The 17,150-nt window shown below is 47.4% G+C and overlaps 1 protein-coding gene across 4 annotated transcripts; it reads right to left on the bottom strand.

Moving 5' to 3' along the window:
* Window positions 1-1,069: 1,069 nt before the first annotated feature.
* ago2 (argonaute RISC catalytic component 2) lies at window positions 1,070-15,074 on the bottom strand. Of its 4 annotated transcripts, XM_084454893.1 has the most exons (19): window positions 15,032-15,074; window positions 14,070-14,250; window positions 13,817-13,937; window positions 13,112-13,293; window positions 12,473-12,609; window positions 12,211-12,345; window positions 11,706-11,793; window positions 11,106-11,253; window positions 10,799-10,918; window positions 9,407-9,529; window positions 9,062-9,195; window positions 8,086-8,270; window positions 7,179-7,338; window positions 6,617-6,707; window positions 5,807-6,001; window positions 4,650-4,784; window positions 2,969-3,070; window positions 2,571-2,770; window positions 1,070-1,409 (listed from the first exon to the last, which is right to left on the bottom strand). In XM_084454893.1, exons 1-19 carry the CDS (start codon window positions 15,069-15,071, stop codon window positions 1,301-1,303), a joined length of 2,586 nt encoding a protein of 861 aa, XP_084311019.1. In that variant the 5' UTR covers window positions 15,072-15,074; the 3' UTR covers window positions 1,070-1,300. The 4 variants fall into 4 exon arrangements, with proteins under 4 accessions (XP_084311019.1, XP_084311020.1, XP_084311018.1 ...); XM_084454894.1 differs by lacking the exon at window positions 15,032-15,074 and having other exon boundaries at window positions 9,383-9,529; window positions 14,070-14,211; XM_084454892.1 differs by lacking the exon at window positions 15,032-15,074 and having other exon boundaries at window positions 9,062-9,209; window positions 9,361-9,529; window positions 14,070-14,211.
* Window positions 15,075-17,150: the final 2,076 nt, after the last annotated feature.

Consider the following 17,150-nt stretch of genomic DNA (forward strand, 5'->3'; position numbering starts at 1 on the left):
TGGCATAGTAGAAAACTGGTCAGAGAGCCTTTCGCTGCCCGTCTAAATCATAACTACTGATAGGGTTAAAATACAAGTCTAAAAATGTCTACGTAATACGTGCATATTCATAAATGATTCAAATCAAAATAGAGGGATACTGAAAATAGATAGTGACAAGACTTTGTCTGAGAACAATGGATCCTGTATGTGGACTGCTCATCCTATATGGTGGCTCAGAGGTTAAAAGGTGTCTGGGATCCAGTCCCATTCTTACAGAGAGTATATTCCCTGACAGCAAGGACCACAGTTGATGGTACAATCTGTTCCAAATACCTAGCTAAGCAGAAGAACGTTCCATCTGATGATAATGTCAATTGTTAGTAGTCCTCCAGACGAAAATGAGTGTTATAGTTTAAAAAGTTGTATGCAAATCCAATGCAAAAATCACTTGCTTAGCTGTCACCAGATTCATCATATATAAATGTGTTGGTCACCAGTGTTGATCGAGGACAAATACTGCTAGCCCACTGAACACAGGCCTTTAAATTCATATACATACATAAAAGACAACGGCTGACTCAAACCCACACATAATTCCCCAAAGTGAAAGAGGGCATCATTTGAGACACAACCAACGACATGGTAAGTACTTGTGTCCTGATTATTAAAGTATCCATCTGGTCAGTGCACTTTGCTTTGATTGGCTGATAAATAATAATAGTTGTGATTAGAATAGAATGATTATAACCTCTTATTGGGCCTCATTTCTGATATCCCCAACTCTTTTCAACAGCCACGCCCCGAACTATAAAAAAAACAAAAACAAATAAAAACTATGGGGAACAACTGAGTCTGGAACTTAAAACAATAGATTCTAAACAACCACAAAGTGTGATGATACTGCCCTCTAGTTGACTGGATGTCATATTTCTGTCAAAGTAATACAGATATTTTTTCCTTTGCTCATACTCTGTAAACAGCTTTACCTCCTAAATATACAAATACACACAAATGTACAATGTGTAAAATAGACGCCACCGCCCCCAACCCTGTTTCACTTCCATATTCCAGCCTAATATCAAGGAAGGTGTGGGGGGAGGGGGGGGGGTATACCGGGTTTTGCATGTGTGGGTTTAAATACAATTACGGACATTTGGGGGGAATATGATGTGTTTGTGATGACTGGTATTTTCCTGGGGGATGGACCTTTCCGGATGGGTGGAGGTGAGGTGGCACAAACCCACTGCGTAGTTCCCCACACCCGACACACCGAGGGGCGGGGCGGAGGTGGCGGCGGCGGCGGGCCTCGACCTGAGGCTCAGGCGAAGTACATGGTCCGCAGGGTGTCCTGGTGGATCTGGACGGCCTTGGCCAAGGCCTGCTGGTCGCGCCCGTTACTCTGTCCCGACGTGTGGCTGCCCTCCGCACTGTGGACGTCACAGACAGATGAACGGTTAGTGGGTTTTTGGAGAGTTGTGGACCAAGGTTATAATAGTTTTGCTTTTTTCATTAGTTTTTATTTTTATATCGTTTTAACTTTTTGTTTTAAATTTCAGTTTTTTTTATTAGTTTTAAAGCAGGTTTGCTAGTTTAGTTTATTTTTTATTTTTTGAAAATGCTTAGTTTTAGTTTAGTTTTTATTAGTTTCAGTATTAGTTTTAGTTTTTCTTCTTCTGTGCTAGCCTGGTGAGACCATCCTGATCTCACAAGCTCACGTTGTTTCAATCCATCTGGCGCACGTCAGGTTACCCCTGCGCAGGGACACAGCTAAATAAAATGGAGGATAGATTTCATATCCACCCAAAATACTAGGCTTATGTATGAAATGAAAAAGACTAAAACTGAGAACATTTTCTCTCTAATTTTAGTTTATTTTAGTTAGTTTTGTAAACACACAATACAGTTTTAGTTAGTTATCGTTTTTTTTGTAAAGTCTAGTTTTTATTTTTATTTCAGTTAATTAAAATGTTTTTTCACACCTAGTTTTCGTTTTTTAGTTAGTTTTCGTTAACTATAATAACCTTGTTGTGGACTCATTCTTGGTCTTGTCCACAACAGATACAGCACTCTACACACAGATATGAGCAAGGCCTGTTCAAATCCTACCCATCTAGAAGGGATCCCTCATCTATGAACACGGCCCAGACTATGTGCAGAGCTCCAGGAGAACTTTCCCAGCTGGTGGCACCAGCGCATGACTTGATGGCACCAACATGGCGGATAGGATACTTGGTGAAGCAAATGAGCTTTTTTCCGTAACAAAGTGATTCGATTTTGAAATCACTGGCTTGAACACTACAGACCACTGGCCCTCATCACATCACTACACTCTCCTGACACTGGTGCGACCAATTAAACATCTCTGTCGCAATGGATAGAGAAATGGTCGCAAATACTAACAATTTAGAACCACTGGAAAAGGGGCAATAATTCTGGTACATGAAGCCACTACAGAAACAATGGAGGCCTATGGGTAATTCAGGCCTGGCTAGTCTTCCTCATTGTGAGTGGTTTTCTCACTTACACAACGGTATTGAGTGAGGAGAACTGGGAACAAGGCTGCTAGGGAGGAGCGGCGAGCGCCGTACCTGTCGTGCTCCTTGTCCACCAGGTGGTAGCGGGCGCGGAAGGCCACCAGGTGGGCGTAGTAGGCGGGGGCCGGGATGGAGACGGAGCGCGTGCAGCGCACGTAGGTGTGGCACAGCTGGTAGGTGAGCACCTGCAGCTCGTCGGAGGTGAAGTGGTTGTCGTCCCACAGCACGTGGTAGTGAGACGGCCGGCTGGTCCCCTGGAAACACACAACGGCACACGTTAGGTATAGTTCACTTAGAGGGAACTTGAGAACTAAGTCTCTTTCAGAGAAATCTTTCTATACCTTTTAAAAGCCATAGAACACGGTTTTTCATTCCACCGAATTTTGAGTTTGATTTTAGAATTACTCAATTTATAATTAAAAATTATTATTTTTGCCAACACGGTTGTTTACCTGTATGCCAGCATGGCTACACAGGTAGAAGTCAAACTCGGATGGGTGGGTGATCTTGGTGTCCACCGTGGTGCCTGCAGGGATGTTGCCACTTTTCCCAACCTGCAAAAAACAAGAAGAGCATGAGTGAATTCGTCTTAAAATAATATCCAGCTACACTCTTAGATACCTAATGAAAATATTTTTACTAAAACTTATCACACCACAATTATGACCTCCACTGGAAGTTTGGTTGTGATGCAGGCAGTCCTCAAAACGCACTAGAGGGCAAAATACGTTACTAAAAAAACTAAAAAAAACTATTTTCCTTTTTTTCATATTAGGAAAATTGAAGTTGCGAAGAACCCACTCAATATAACAAACAAGTATAACACATACCGGTAACACAAACAAGTTTTAGGATCACTAAAAAGTCATATTTTGTCGTCAAAAGTCCATGTCCTGTGAGAAGTGTGAACAGCACTGAAGCCCTTTTTCTCTGCTGAATGATGTCAGGTGAACCAACATTCACAGAACCATGTCTTCTTCAAATATTTCAGATTTCAGTGCATGGCACATCATTTGAAAGCTTACAATTAAAGGAGTAGTAAAGGGAAAATGCATGTTTAGCCCTGTTTTAAGGTTACTTATGATCATATACAATGGTTCAGATCAAAACGTTGACAAAACTAGCATTTTCGATAAAGTTGATAATTGCTCTACCACCGTTTTGATCATACAATTGATGTGGAAGGGCATCTTGAAAAATCATTCAAAAACAACTCTCGATTTTAAAGACAAAAAACTCACCTAGGTGTTAGTTGCCGTTCTGACATATAATTCGCCATAAAGTAAGATTCTAGTTCATCTGGAAAGGCTTTTTTAAATAGAACTATTTAGTCTCAGCACATACGTGTGTAAACTTACGCAAACTAGGTAGCCTAGCAACATAAACAATAACAATAGCTACCGTAAGTAGTTCCGCTTCCTGAATCCCCTCTGCGGATTGATCTACACATCTACAACGGTCGCTTCAATACAAATGGATTTCATAAAATTATCAATAAAACCCTGCAGGATTCATTCTTTGCGGCGAATTTGATGTCAGAACACTAACGGACACCAATTACACCCTCGGTGAGCTTCTTGTCTTTGAAATGGGTCAAATGCGGAGAACAAATTTCACACACAGGTGTGTGACAATCAGTGGGACTTTAACCTTTAAAGTCGCACTTAAACGGACGTTTGAGATCATCTAACTTCTGTAGTTTGACGTATTTCCGACGCAAACAAGCTATCAGGGTGGGACATATGTTTAGAGGAATTTGATTGGAACATTGAGAAGTGGACGGGTTTTAAGAACTTTAGACAGATTCGATAGAAGGATAGCGTTGATTGACGGGTGGATGTCGTGAGATTATTGGCCTAAAATCTAAGGTACCTGTTCTCGTCATTGCACGTTACCGTTTTCCAGGAAGTAAGAAATTATATACTTTGATATAAGATTACAACAAAAGTAGAATTTTGTGAAGTTTCTGGCATACATCGATGAATAGGTGAACACTATGACCAATTATGTGAACCAAAATGGGACAGAATGCTTTTTTCATTTCAGTGCGACTTTAAACTTTAACCTTTTAACCTTTAGTTTGTGCACTTTACGCAGGCACTTTACGCAGGCTGTTCTAACCGACGTACTGACCCTCTCGTTTCTATCCATGCAGAACAGCCTGGTGTGGTGCCTCTTCTGGACCACGACGAAGGTGATGCCCGGCTGGTAGTCCTTCTCCAGCTTGATGCAGGCCTCACGGATGGCCAGCAGCTCGTGCTGGAGCACCTGTGCAGACCACAAAACAAAGTTCTAAAAGAAGCATCTCCTACACTGGGGTTGGGATGGTCCTTTCAAAACCACAGACTCTTGCTCTCTTTGGAACTGACCAAAAAGCAATCCCTAATCTCTAACCCTTATGCTCTTGAAGAGTGAATATCATAGCGGAAGCACACACTCCATGGCCTCTTCATTAGGTACCCCTATCAGTGTAGTACTGGGTAGGACCCCAGAACGGCATGAATTCAACAAGGTGCCCTTCTGCACACCAATGTTTAAAAATACGTCTTTTATTGACCATTTGTGGCCTTTCTGTTAGTGGAACAAGTCTCTGTCCCTCACCCACAGCTCCCCTCTCCAAAACTACCATTATCACCATGGCAACTGGCGAGGAAATGTAGAACCGATCCTTATGTTCTCCCAGTTCTGTTGTGGTTCTACAAAACGCATCTCATCGGGGCAGATTGTTCCCCTTCGCGTTCCCTTGTCCTTTGCGGTAGCGTAGTGACTTAGCCATTGGGGGTCTCCACAGCCAAACCTCCCCATCTACCTGCCCTCCACAGCCAAACCTCCCCATCTACCTGCCCTCCACAGCCAAACCTCCCCATCTACCTGCCCTCCACAGCCAAACCTCCCCATCTACCTGCCCTCCACAGCCAAACCTCCCCATCTACCTGCCCTATGGACTCAGATCTCAACAAGCGCCAGGACTTTGGGACTAGGTTTCCATTTTGGACTGGGTATTCACACACAGTAGGATGGATATCCTCATTAAGCGGTGTACCTCTTAGCCTCTTCTGGTATCACCTGGTTGAACTGGCCCTGCTAGTGAAGCCTCTTCTGGTATATCACCTGGTTGAACTGGCCCTGCTAGTGAAGCCTCTTCTGGTATATCACCTGGTTGAACTGGCCCTGCTAGTGAAGCTCTTCTGGTATATCACCTGGTTGAACTGGCCCTGCTAGTGAAGCCTCTTCTGGTATATCACCTGGTTGAACTGGCCCTGCTAGTGAAGCCTCTTGTAGTGTCTCACCTGGTTGAACTGGCCCTCGGAGATCCCGTCGCGATAGTAGATGATGCGCGTGGGCTTGAAGCGGGTGGACTTGTAGAACTGGATCAGCAGCTCCCTCACCATGGTGGCCAGGTCCTGGATGATGTCCTGCCGGTGCTGCTGGACCCGCACCGTGGCGCAGTAGCGGCTAGGATGGGCGTCCATGCTCCCCACCACCTACACAGAGCAGGAGGACACGGGTTTAAGGCTCTGGGACGGATGTTCCCTTGTAAAGTTGCGCAGGAATAAATGTGGGTGAAGAAGTGCTTCACGGGACAAAAACAAAGCTCTAGATTATGCTCTTAGTCACTTGTTTTAGAAAGAAGATGCAGTTCTGGTGAGTAGTAGTACATTGGCTCTTCCTACGTTAAATGCAATTATTGTTAGTCGCTTTGGATAAAAGCGTCTGCTAAATGACTGTAATGTAATGTAATGTAATGTAATGAATCCGCACAATGCAGCTCCCGTATAGTAGATTTGATTTATTCCGAGGCGTCTGAGGAAGAGCTTCGGCTCGAAGCGTCACAGAATAAATCTACTATACGGGTGCTACAGTGTGCGGATTGCTTTCCGTTTTTCATGTTTTTTGATCCAGCACCTGATCTAAAAATGTTGTATGTGCGCGACTTTCCCCCTCTACACTGCTTCGCAGGAAATGCCCTTTCGAAAGCATTTAAATTCCAATAAAAAACAGCACTCTGAACCAAAAAGTAGAGCAGGGATTAACGGGGGAGTTTTGTCTGGGATCCCCACAGACCCACCCGGGTGTCGGGGAGGTGAGGTGGGACTTACAGCAGCGATGGAGGGCTTCTTCCCATCGCCAGCAGGGGGGTGAGTCACATCAGCCCCCAGGAATATGACTGGCTGCTGGAACACCAGAGGCCTGGCAGGAAGTAGGCAACCGTCAGACACGCACAGAGTGAAACCTCTTAAGCTTGGCCGCATCGTCTTAAGAGAGAGACTGCAGCCAGTAGCCATGTTTCCATCCACTTGTCAATCGAATTGTGTGAGGATCGCTAAAAATATGAATGCGAATAAAGCCGGCGAACGTGCGTTTCCATCTAGAGCTTTAAATCGGATAAAGCATTTATCACAAAAGACTTTTATCGAACAAGAGAAAATCCGATGAGATCGACAGTACAAACTTTTTGTCGATTTTCATGATTTTTAATCGAATTTTACTGTTTCCATAAGGCATTTTTAATTCGATATAACTTAATTTGCATAAAACGTGTGGATGGAAACATGGCTAGTGTAGCTGAACACTGCAGTCAACACTTCAGGTAGTAACTGTGTGATATAGAGCCCTGAGCGGTCGCTGGACATACTGCGTGCTGAGGGGCTGGTTACTGACCTGCCCTGAGGGAGGAGGATGTTGTTGACCCCGCCCAGCTTGACGTTGATCTTCAGGCAGAGGTTGGACAGCGTCTGGGGCGTGGTCTTCTGGACGTTCTTCACCTGCACACACTGGGTGGCCATGCCCAGCACCGTGTCCCCGACGCGCTTCACCTCAGCTGAGGAACGGAGCAGGAGAGAAGGTTATCAGCACCAGCCTCAAGGGTTCACTGAGTGTGTGTGTGTGTGTGTGTGTGTGTGTGTGTGTGTGTGTGTGTGTGTGTGTGTGTGCGTGTCTGTGTGTGTGTGCGGGTGTCTTTATTTGATAATGAGCTCAATCAACGGGCAAGTGAGAGAGTGAGTGAGGGAGAGAGAGAGAGAGGGAGAGAGAGAGAGGGAGAGAGAGTGAGGGGGAGAGAGTGAGGGGGAGGGAGAGAGAGAGAGGGAGAGAGAGAGAGAGTGAGGGAGAGAGTGAGGGAGAGAGAGTGAGGGAGAGAGAGTGAGGGAGAGAGAGAGAGGGAGAGAGAGTGAGGGAGAGAGAGAGAGGAAGAGAGAGTGAGGGAGAGAGAGAGAGAGGGAGAGAGAGTGAGGGAGAGGGAGAGAGGGAGAGAGAGGGAGAGAGAGAGAGAAAGAGGAAGAGAGAGGGAGAGAAAGAGAGGGATAGAGAGGGAGAGAGAGGTGGAGAGAGGGAGAGAGAGAGAAAGAGGAAGAGAGGAAGAGAGAGGGAGAGAAAGAGAGGGAGAGAGAGGAAGAGAGAGGGAGAGAAAGAGAGGGAGAGAGAGGGGGAGAGAGGGAGAGAGTGAGAGAGAAAGAGAGGAAGAGGGAGAGAGTGAGAGAAACAGAGAGAGAGAGAAAGGAAAGAGAGAGAGAGAGTAGAAAGTGGAGAGAGTGCTGACAGCCCGTTCTCTGCTCTAAAGCCGTCTCACCGTAGACGGGGGTCTTGCCGGGCAGGATGACCACCACCAGCTGCAGGCCCTGGTAGGTGTACTTGAGGTGCTTGAACATGGGCTCCACGCTGTCTGCTCCCTGGGCGTACTTGCAGAAGCAGGGCTGGCCCTGGATGGGCATGCCTGCGTCCCGGGAGATCTTCCTCAGCTGGTCGGTGAAGGCTCTGGGAGGGGGGCGGAGACACAGACACGTCAGACGACGGGCACGGGAACCGGCAGATAGTAATTTACGTCGGCGCAAGGTCCAAATCCAAAACGTAATTTACGTCGGCGCAAGGTCCAAATCCAAAACGTAGGTACAAACTGTCTGAGAAGGTTAAGAGAGGTATGTTTAGGCATGTGACGAGAGCACTCAAATTATGTCAAGTATGCCTTGACTTATTTGGCACATTTTTTGCGCTTGTTTGCCGCGGCGCGTTCATTTCTGAGGGCCTACGTGACCAGCCGCAGCCCACGCCCCAGAGGAGCGCAGCAGGCGCATGGTAGCCATCTTTAGTACACGTACACCTAGTTAAAAACACGTATACCGCGGGCTTACAGTATGGTGAGATGAGTGTTGTCCCTCCCCTCGGTGTGTGTACGGGGGTCCATACACATGTGATCACAAGGTCATTTTGACCCAGTAATGGTAAATGGACTGCACTTATATAGCGCTTTTCCACCTTAGCGGCACTCAAAGCGCTTTACAATGGCCTCTCATTCACCCATTCACACACCAATGGCGGTAGCTGCCATGCAAGGTGCTAACCTGCTCATTGGGAGCAATTTGGGGTTAGGTGTCTTGCTCAAGGACACTTCGACATGTGGACAGTCGGAGCTGGGATTCGAACCGCTGACCCTTCGATCACTGAACGACCCGCTCTACCAACTGAGCTACAGCCGCCCCCACCAGTATCCTGTCGTATGTGCGAGAAGTACAATTGCATGAGGCTCCCAAACAGCAGCGCTAACGTACTTGAGCAGGAGCTCGGTGCACTGCCTCTGAGGGGCGAAGCAGGCGATGGCCCACACTTTGATCTCGATGCCGGTGTGGAACTGCTTGTTCCTCATGTCCCACACGCCCTGGATCGGGGTCGCTATCGCTTTATTCTGCCAGAGACAAAGTAAACAAGAGAGTCAACTACACAGCAAAGGGGCTTTCTCACTCTCAAGAAGAAGTCTATTCTTTTTATTAGAAGAAGAAAAGTCATAAATGAAGACGTGGGTTAGGGAACTAAACAACTGGTACCCCTAGTTGGTTAGGCAGCATGCCACCGGTGGAAAGCGCCGAGTTGACTGCGAGACCAGGTGTTAGACCTACCCGGCCTCCATAGAGAATAGAAGGAGCCTGGAGGACTCGGCCGTTCACTTCCGTCATCTCGTCCCTCACCATCACCCCAAATTCACGGACGTATGGGTCGGTATTAAAGTTGGCACTTCTCATCTAGAAATCACAGGCAGAACAACAGAGTTGCATTAGGAAACAAAGACGTCGCTGGTAAACCAGCTTCCTGTTTCTGCCACCAGCTATAGTTTTGTGGGCATCATGGACGACTATAGTGACCCAGAGTGTGCTCACCAGTTTGCTATAGTGACCCAGAGTGTGCTCACCAGTCTGCTAGTGACCCAGAGTGTGCTCACCAGTGTGCTAGTGACCCAGAGTGTGCTCACCAGTGTGCTATAGTGACCCAGAGTGTGCTCACCAGTGTGCTATAGTGACCCAGAGTGTGCTCACCAGTCTGCTAGTGACCCAGAGTGCTCACCAGTGTGCTATAGTGACCCAGAGTGTGCTCACCAGTGTGCTAGTGACCCAGAGTGCTCACCAGTGTGCTATAGTGACCCAGAGTGTGCTCACCAGTGTGCTAGTGACCCAGAGTGCTCACCAGTGTGCTATAGTGACCCAGAGTGTGCTCACCAGTGTGCTAGTGACCCAGAGTGCTCACCAGTGTGCTATAGTGACCCAGAGTGTGCTCACCAGTGTGCTAGTGACCCAGAGTGCTCACCAGTGTGCTATAGTGACCCAGAGTGTGCTCACCAGTGTGCTAGTGACCCAGAGTGTGCTCACCAGTGTGCTATAGGGACCAGAGTGTGCTCACCAGTGTGCTATAGTGACCAGAGTGTGCTCACCAGTGTGCTATAGTGACCAGAGTGTGCTCACCAGTGTGCTATAGTGACCAGTGTGCTCACCAGTGTGCTATAGTGAACCAGAGTGTGCTCACCAGTGTGCTATAGTGACCCAGAGTGTGCTCACCAGTGTGCTAGTGACCCAGAGTGTGCTCACCAGTGTGCTAGTGACCCAGAGTGTGCTCACCAGTGTGCTAGTGACCCAGAGTGTGCTCACCAGTGTGCTATAGTGACCCAGTGTGTGCTCACCAGTGTGCTTTAGTGACCCAGAGTGTGCTCACCAGTGTGCTAGTGACCCAGAGTGTGCTCACCAGTGTGCTATAGTGACCCAGTGTGTGCTCACCAGTCTGCTAGTGACCCAGAGTGTGCTCACCAGTGTGCTATAGTGACCCAGTGTGTGCTCACCAGTGTGCTAGTGACCCAGAGTGTGCTCACCAGTGTGCTAGTGACCCAGAGTGTGCTCACCAGTGTGCTATAGTGACCCAGAGTGTGCTCACCAGTGTGCTAGTGACCCAGAGTGTGCTCACCAGTCTGCTAGTGACCCAGAGTGTGCTCACCAGTGTGCTATAGTGACCCAGTGTGTGCTCACCAGTTTGCTGATCTCGTCCTGGCGGTCGGGGGCGGACCTGGCGGTGGCCCGGATCATGGTGGAGGTCTGATTGTCAGTCAGCTTCTTAATGCAGCGCTGGCCCGCCACTATGTTACACACCTGTATGGACACCATACAATATCACCACAATAGGTCATACACCAGCATAATGGTTATTTTATTGTATTCTGTTTGGACATGGGATGTGCATTCTTGTGTAATATCGATCCATAGCTAATGTTTTGATGGCCGTCGCCAAACGAATGTGTGAAATGTGACGGTGATGTAGACCAGGTGTAGGGCTGACCTCCAGGGGCAGGTAGGTGTGCTTCTGCTCCTGCCCCACCTGGAGGCAGGGGAGGTGGGGGTAACGCAGGATCAGCTTGTACTTGTCTTTGAAGTACTGCGCCACGGTGCACTCCGCCGTCTGGCCGTTCTCCTGCTGCAGGGGGAACCTGGAGGGGTACGGACGCGACAGGACAGGGTCGCTTGAAACCTCCTCTTACGGGGCGCCCTGGTAGCTCAATGGGCTGGGGCGCTTACCATGTAAAGGCTAGTCCTTCCTGCAGCGGCGTGGGTTCGAATCCGGCCCACGCCCCTTTGCTGCATGTCTTCCCCCCCCTCTCTCTCTCTCTCCCACCTTTCCTGTCTGTCACCTACACTGTCCTATCCCAATAAAGCAGAAATGCCCTAAAAATATCTTAAAAATAATAATAATAAATAAAAACTCCTCTTATGAACATGTACCTGACTGAGCTGGCTCGTTGCATGCGATGCAACACGTACTTATGTACATACTGTGAGCAGTGGCGGCAAACTTTACAGCATCAGACACACAACCGTCTTCCTCTCTCAACTCTAAAACGATGTACGCTGGGTGTGAGAAGGCTGGGCAGTGCGTTCTTACGTCTGGTGGCTGGCGGGTCGTCTGGTCACGTTGCACACTCTGTATTTCCTCTTCATCTGCCCACAGTGAGTGATCTCCACCTTCAGGCCTGGGAGGTCACAGAGCAGGCTTACACACTTTCTCAGCTAAGGTAAATGGTATATGGACTGCACTTATATAGCGCTTTTCCACCTTAGCGGCACTCAAAGCGCTTTACAATGACCTCTCATTCACCCATTCACACACACATTCACACACCAATGGTGGTAGCTAACCTGCTCATTGGGAGCAATTTGGGGTTAGGTGTCTTGCTCAAGAACACTTCGACATGTGGACAGTTGGAGCTGGGATTCGAACCACTGACCCTTCGATCACTGAACGACCCGCTCTACCAACTGAGCTACAGTCGCCCCATGGTAAGATAACCGTTTTTTGTGTTCCTCAAGAAAGATCTTGAAATGGACATGAAATGGAGAAGTTCCCCTTCTCCCCAAAACCCACATTTAATTAGGATTCTTTGTCTCACCTTTGATTTCCTTGGTAAACTTCACTCGCTGGGAGTCAGTTAAGGGCTTCTGTTGTTCTTCAATGCTTTTGAAATCCAGCACCTCGCACATGAACTCTATCACAGGCTGAGCTTTGTAGAAGGCAGTGGCCGACACTGGAATTAAAACAAACACACAAACACACAAACACACACACACACGTGAGTTTCTCTCATACATGCCCCAGCATATGGCCTTATTCTACATTCACAGCAAATCCACACACTACTGAGTGAAACCTACCATCAATGTTGAGCATCATCTTCCAGAGGGAGGGTCTCACCGACTGGTGGAAGCCGAACCACACCTCCCTGCCCCCGCCCAGGGGGTTGGAGCAGCCCTCAGAGGGGGTAAAAAACGAGCGGCCCACTGGAGTGTACCTGTGGGACAGGGATTAGCACATAGCACCCTCTGATTAGCATAACGGCCTGAGCTCAAACTATCATCCCAATAGCCGAGGGAAGCCAACTGAAAAGCCACAGAAACCCAGTCTCCCCCCTAGAAAACCACTTGACAGGCAATACGAGTCTGATAACCCCCAAACTAGGGCTGGGTATCGATTCGAATTTCAGGAATCGATTCGATTCCGATTCACAAGGTTCAGAATCGATTATCACGATTCAATTTGATTCGGTTAGTGTTACTAAAACCTGTTTTTTTTTTAGCTGTAACCTTAATTACATGACTGCCAAGTTATGCAACACATCAATACTAGGGCTGGGTATCCATACTGATTTCCAAAAATGAATGAATGAATGAATCATTGAATGAATAAATGAACTATTCATTCCTTCATTTATTCATTAAATAAAAGATCGATTTTGGGATTCAGAATGGAACTGTAAACTAAGACCACAACGGTTTTCAGAGAGCCATGCTGACCTCATAGAGGGCAAATGTCTCATGACCACGTCCAGAGCCTGGATGGTCTCAAACGGGATGTTGGGCAGACGACCGGACAAGGCCTCGTGGAGAGCCTGCAGGCTGACGCACGACACCCACTTGATGGCCACTTTGAAGCTGCGATCCTTGCCCTCACCTGGAATGGTCACCTCCAGCTCCACCTGAGAGTGAGTGAGTGAGTGAGTGAGTGAGTGAGTGAGTGAGTGAGTGAGTGAGTGAGTGAGTGAGTGAGAGAGAGAGAGAGAGAGAGAGAGAGAGAGAGAGAGAGTGTGAGTGAGTGAGTGAGTGAGTGAGTGAGTGAGTGAGTGAGTGAGTGAGTGTGAGTGAGTGAGTGAGTGAGTGAGTGAGTGAGTGAGTGAGTGAGTGAGTGAGTGAGTGAGTGAGTGAGTGAGCGAGAGAGAGAGAGAGAGAGAGAGAGAAAGAGAGAGTGAGTGAGTGAGTGAGTGAGTGAGTGAGAGAGGGAGTGAGTGAGTGAGTGAGTGAGTGAGTGAGTGAGTGAGTAAGAGAGAGAGAGAGAGAGAGAGAGAGAGAGAGAGAGTGAGAGAGAGAGAGAGAGAGAGAGGGGGGGGGGGGGGGGAGTAACGGTAGAGGTCAGCTTAGAATATGTACCAAGGCTTTACAGGTAAAGGTGTCACATGCATAAGACAGACAAAAGCAACATTGAGCTGTAGGCGGTGTACCCACCTTGTCTCTCCCTATGGGTAAGGGCATGGCTGTGTAGAGATTCTTCCGCCCGTCGTATACTGGTTTTCGATCACCAAAGATCTGTGTTTTAAAGTGCTGGACCATGTGCTCCACGATTTCACTGGGGATAGCACAGGAGGCAACATTATTACACCGCACACAACAGCACTGGCGTTCAGGTTCCGCACTGAATGAACACTATTTGGGGGTTGGGTGGGTGGGGGGTAGCCTGTCGATGAAATAGTGTGCGTACCGATTGACCCTCCTGGGACACTTCTCTGGCTTTATGTCGATGTCATAATGGTACACCTCCAACTTTGGGATTTCCATCTCAAAGAAGTTGGCCTGCAACTTGATTGTCCTGCCCATGGTGCCGAAGTCCGGCCGCGACGGGGGCTTGAACACGTACTCCGGCACGGGGGGGGACGGGGGGTCTGGATCGGAGGGGTCAGGGGTGGAAACACACAAATAAACACGTTAATGACTGTAGAGAATCAGGAGCTTTTTAAGCATCAATGTTCTTCAACTGTGGCATGACCTCAGACCTTCTGTTCACTTGGAAGTCTCTACAGCTTTTGGGACATGAAGGATTCTGGTATTAGAACCTTGTGTCCTTGGGTCATCAGCACACTCCCTTTCAAATAACCCCAACTATATGCAGTTGACACAATCATATAGCCTAATAATGTATGATAGACAAGTGTAGTTGGCAATAGTATAACAGGACACAGTCGAACAGACATGACAAGAGAAAACATTGTGAATTGACAGGCAAGGCTCCGTGACTTACTTAGATACTAGTCAGACTTTGGGCGTTTCCACGGATTTGAGTGTGCTGAGAGACATCGGACATTCTCCCAAACTTGATATAAATAACCTTATTTAAACATTGATGCCTACGAATGATAGGCCTCTGCCATGCCGTGGTAATGAATCGTCTAAATCTAGGCAATTTCACTGGTTTGTGAAGGAGACAGTCCAGGGTGTTCATCAGGGCACATTCATTTATTTATACAATTATTCTGATCTGACCTCCCTGACTTGTTGATTTATTTTGTAAATCAATTTCCCTTTTCAGTCCAGGGAACAACATTTCAGTAAGACAACTGGTAAAAGCACACAAGTAGGCTTAAGGCCCAGTGGTACAAATAAATCAATGTAGATACTACAGAACGGTGCTAAACGGCACTAGCTTTGTGTGATGCAAAAGCTTACCAGAGCCAATTGACCCAGAGGAATGGGGTCCCTCAGGCATCTCTGCAGCTAAGGAAGAAAAAAACACATCAAATATATGCTTTGCCACACAGGTCTGTTATGGGGACACTGTATATGATAATAAAACCGCAAACTTTTAGGGTGTTTTTGAGAGACTACTCATTTGTGGTCATTATCAGGACTTGTCCGTTTGGGACTTGTCAGTGTCAAATGAAAACGGTGTTTAGAAACATGAAAGGACAAACCTACACTTGTGTTGCTAATATGTTCTCTGCTTCAACCCCGTTTCCAAACGCCTCACACTCTTATCAGCCTCCGAACATAATCATTTACAAGGGCGATTTCTCTAAACTCTTATCAACAAGCGCACACTAGCTGTTCAACCTGACCACTCCTATGAGGTACCAGCCCAGTGAGCCCAACATAACAAGCGCACACTAGCTGTTCAACCTGACCACTCCTATGAGGTACCAGCCCAGTGAGCCCAACAAAACAAGCGCACACTAGCTGTTCAACCTGACCACTCCCATGAGGTACCAGCCTATCATAACCAACCTGACCACCCCCATGAGGTACCAGCCTATCCTAACCAACCTGTCCACTCCCATGAGGTACCAGCCTATCATAACCAACCTGTCCACTCCCATGAGGTACCAGCCTATCCTAACCAACCTGTCCACTCCCATGAGGTACCAGCCTATCATAACCAACCTGTCCACTCCCATGAGGTACCAGCCTATCATAACCAACCTGACCACTCCCATGAGGTACCAGCCTATCATAACCAACCTGACCACTCCCATGAGGTACCAGCCTATCATAACCAACCTGACCACTCCCATGAGGTACCAGCCTATCCTAACCAACCTGACCAGGTATCAGCCTATCATAACCCACCTGACCAGGTATCAGCCTATCCTAACCAACCTGACCAGGTACCAGCCTATCATAACCCACCTGACCAGGTATCAGCCTATCATAACCCACCTGACCAGGTATCAGCCTATCATAACCAACCTGACCAGGTATCAGCCTATCATAACCCACCTGACCAGGTATCAGCCAATCAACAGGTGCATACAAAAACCGAAAATTACCTAACGTAGTAAGCATACACTGTTTATTTATATTACTGCAACTTCATAAGTGCTCCTAACACCGAGTGGTTAGCTCAAGTGAGTTCCCATCTCGACCACTAGATAGCTGGTTGTTTTATTAGCTATGGATAGGATGAAACTACAACTGTGATTGTAGTTGTGAGCCACGAAGCTTAAAACTTCAAATGCAAAGCTATCTAGTCAGTCAGTTGTCTTATTAATCAACCTAATCTCTAACTTTCATACTTCCAACGTGTTATTGTTTAGCGTTAGCTAGGTAGCTAGGAAGCTAGGTAGCTAGGGAGCTAGGAAGCTAGTTGCTGTTGAATTAACCAGCAAAAGCTACTTCGTCCAGTCCTTCCTTGGCTTGGTAGAGGCTAGGACCAGGTTAGCATCTAGCTAACAATAACGCGTTAGCTTCCTAGCTAGCACCGTTAGCATCATCGCGGTTAAGGGATTAGCAAGATAGCTTCAATGCTAACGTTAAGATATAGTTGAGAACAAAATGTCTTCGTAGGTTTTACATGAACAAAAGGGAAATAAATTATGATTTAAACCAGAATGCTCCGAGAAAAAAAACAGAAAATTCAACACCATTGTTAGCTAACAAGTATTAGCAAGTATGCTAAGCTAGCTAGCTCCCAACTTACCAGCAGGAGTGGAATACATCTTGTCCTTTCTATCGGGTACTCCACTTTATTCTGGTCAAATGTGTCCAAAAGACATCCGTAACCGGGCCCTCTATCTAACTATATCAAATAGGAAGGATGGCTCAGTTCAAAAAGAGTAGTTTTTTGCCCCTTTGCACTAAAATTACAACAACACCATGAGCTCTAGCATCCTAACACGGCCCCATCCCCCAGCACACGGACGGAAGCCGAGAGGGACCAACACGGCCCCATCCCCCAGCACACGGACGGAAGCCGAGAGGGACCAGCGCGCTGCTGCTGGGGACGCGTGATGTCACGGGCGGTCCGCTGGTCTCCCCGCGCTCTCTCTCAGCTTGAGTATTAGCTGATATG

Source organism: Borostomias antarcticus (genome assembly GCF_949987555.1).
Source record: "Borostomias antarcticus genome assembly, chromosome: 21".
NCBI classification, from domain to species: Eukaryota; Metazoa; Chordata; class Actinopteri; order Stomiiformes; family Stomiidae; genus Borostomias; species Borostomias antarcticus.

What these genes read in the sequence shown, in the direction of transcription:
- ago2 (XM_084454893.1), bottom strand. Translation starts at nt 15,071, where the DNA reads ATGCCTGAGGGACCCCATTCCTCTGGGTCAATTGGCTCTG. An exon ending in AGAAGCCCTCCATCGCTGCT is followed by an intron (nt 6,002 to 6,616) that starts GTAAGTCCCACC and finishes TGCTCTGTGTAG; the next exon opens with GTGGTGGGGAGCATGGACGC. An exon ending in CCGAGGGCCAGTTCAACCAG is followed by an intron (nt 4,785 to 5,806) that starts GTGAGACACTAC and finishes TGGTCTGCACAG; the next exon opens with GTGCTCCAGCACGAGCTGCT.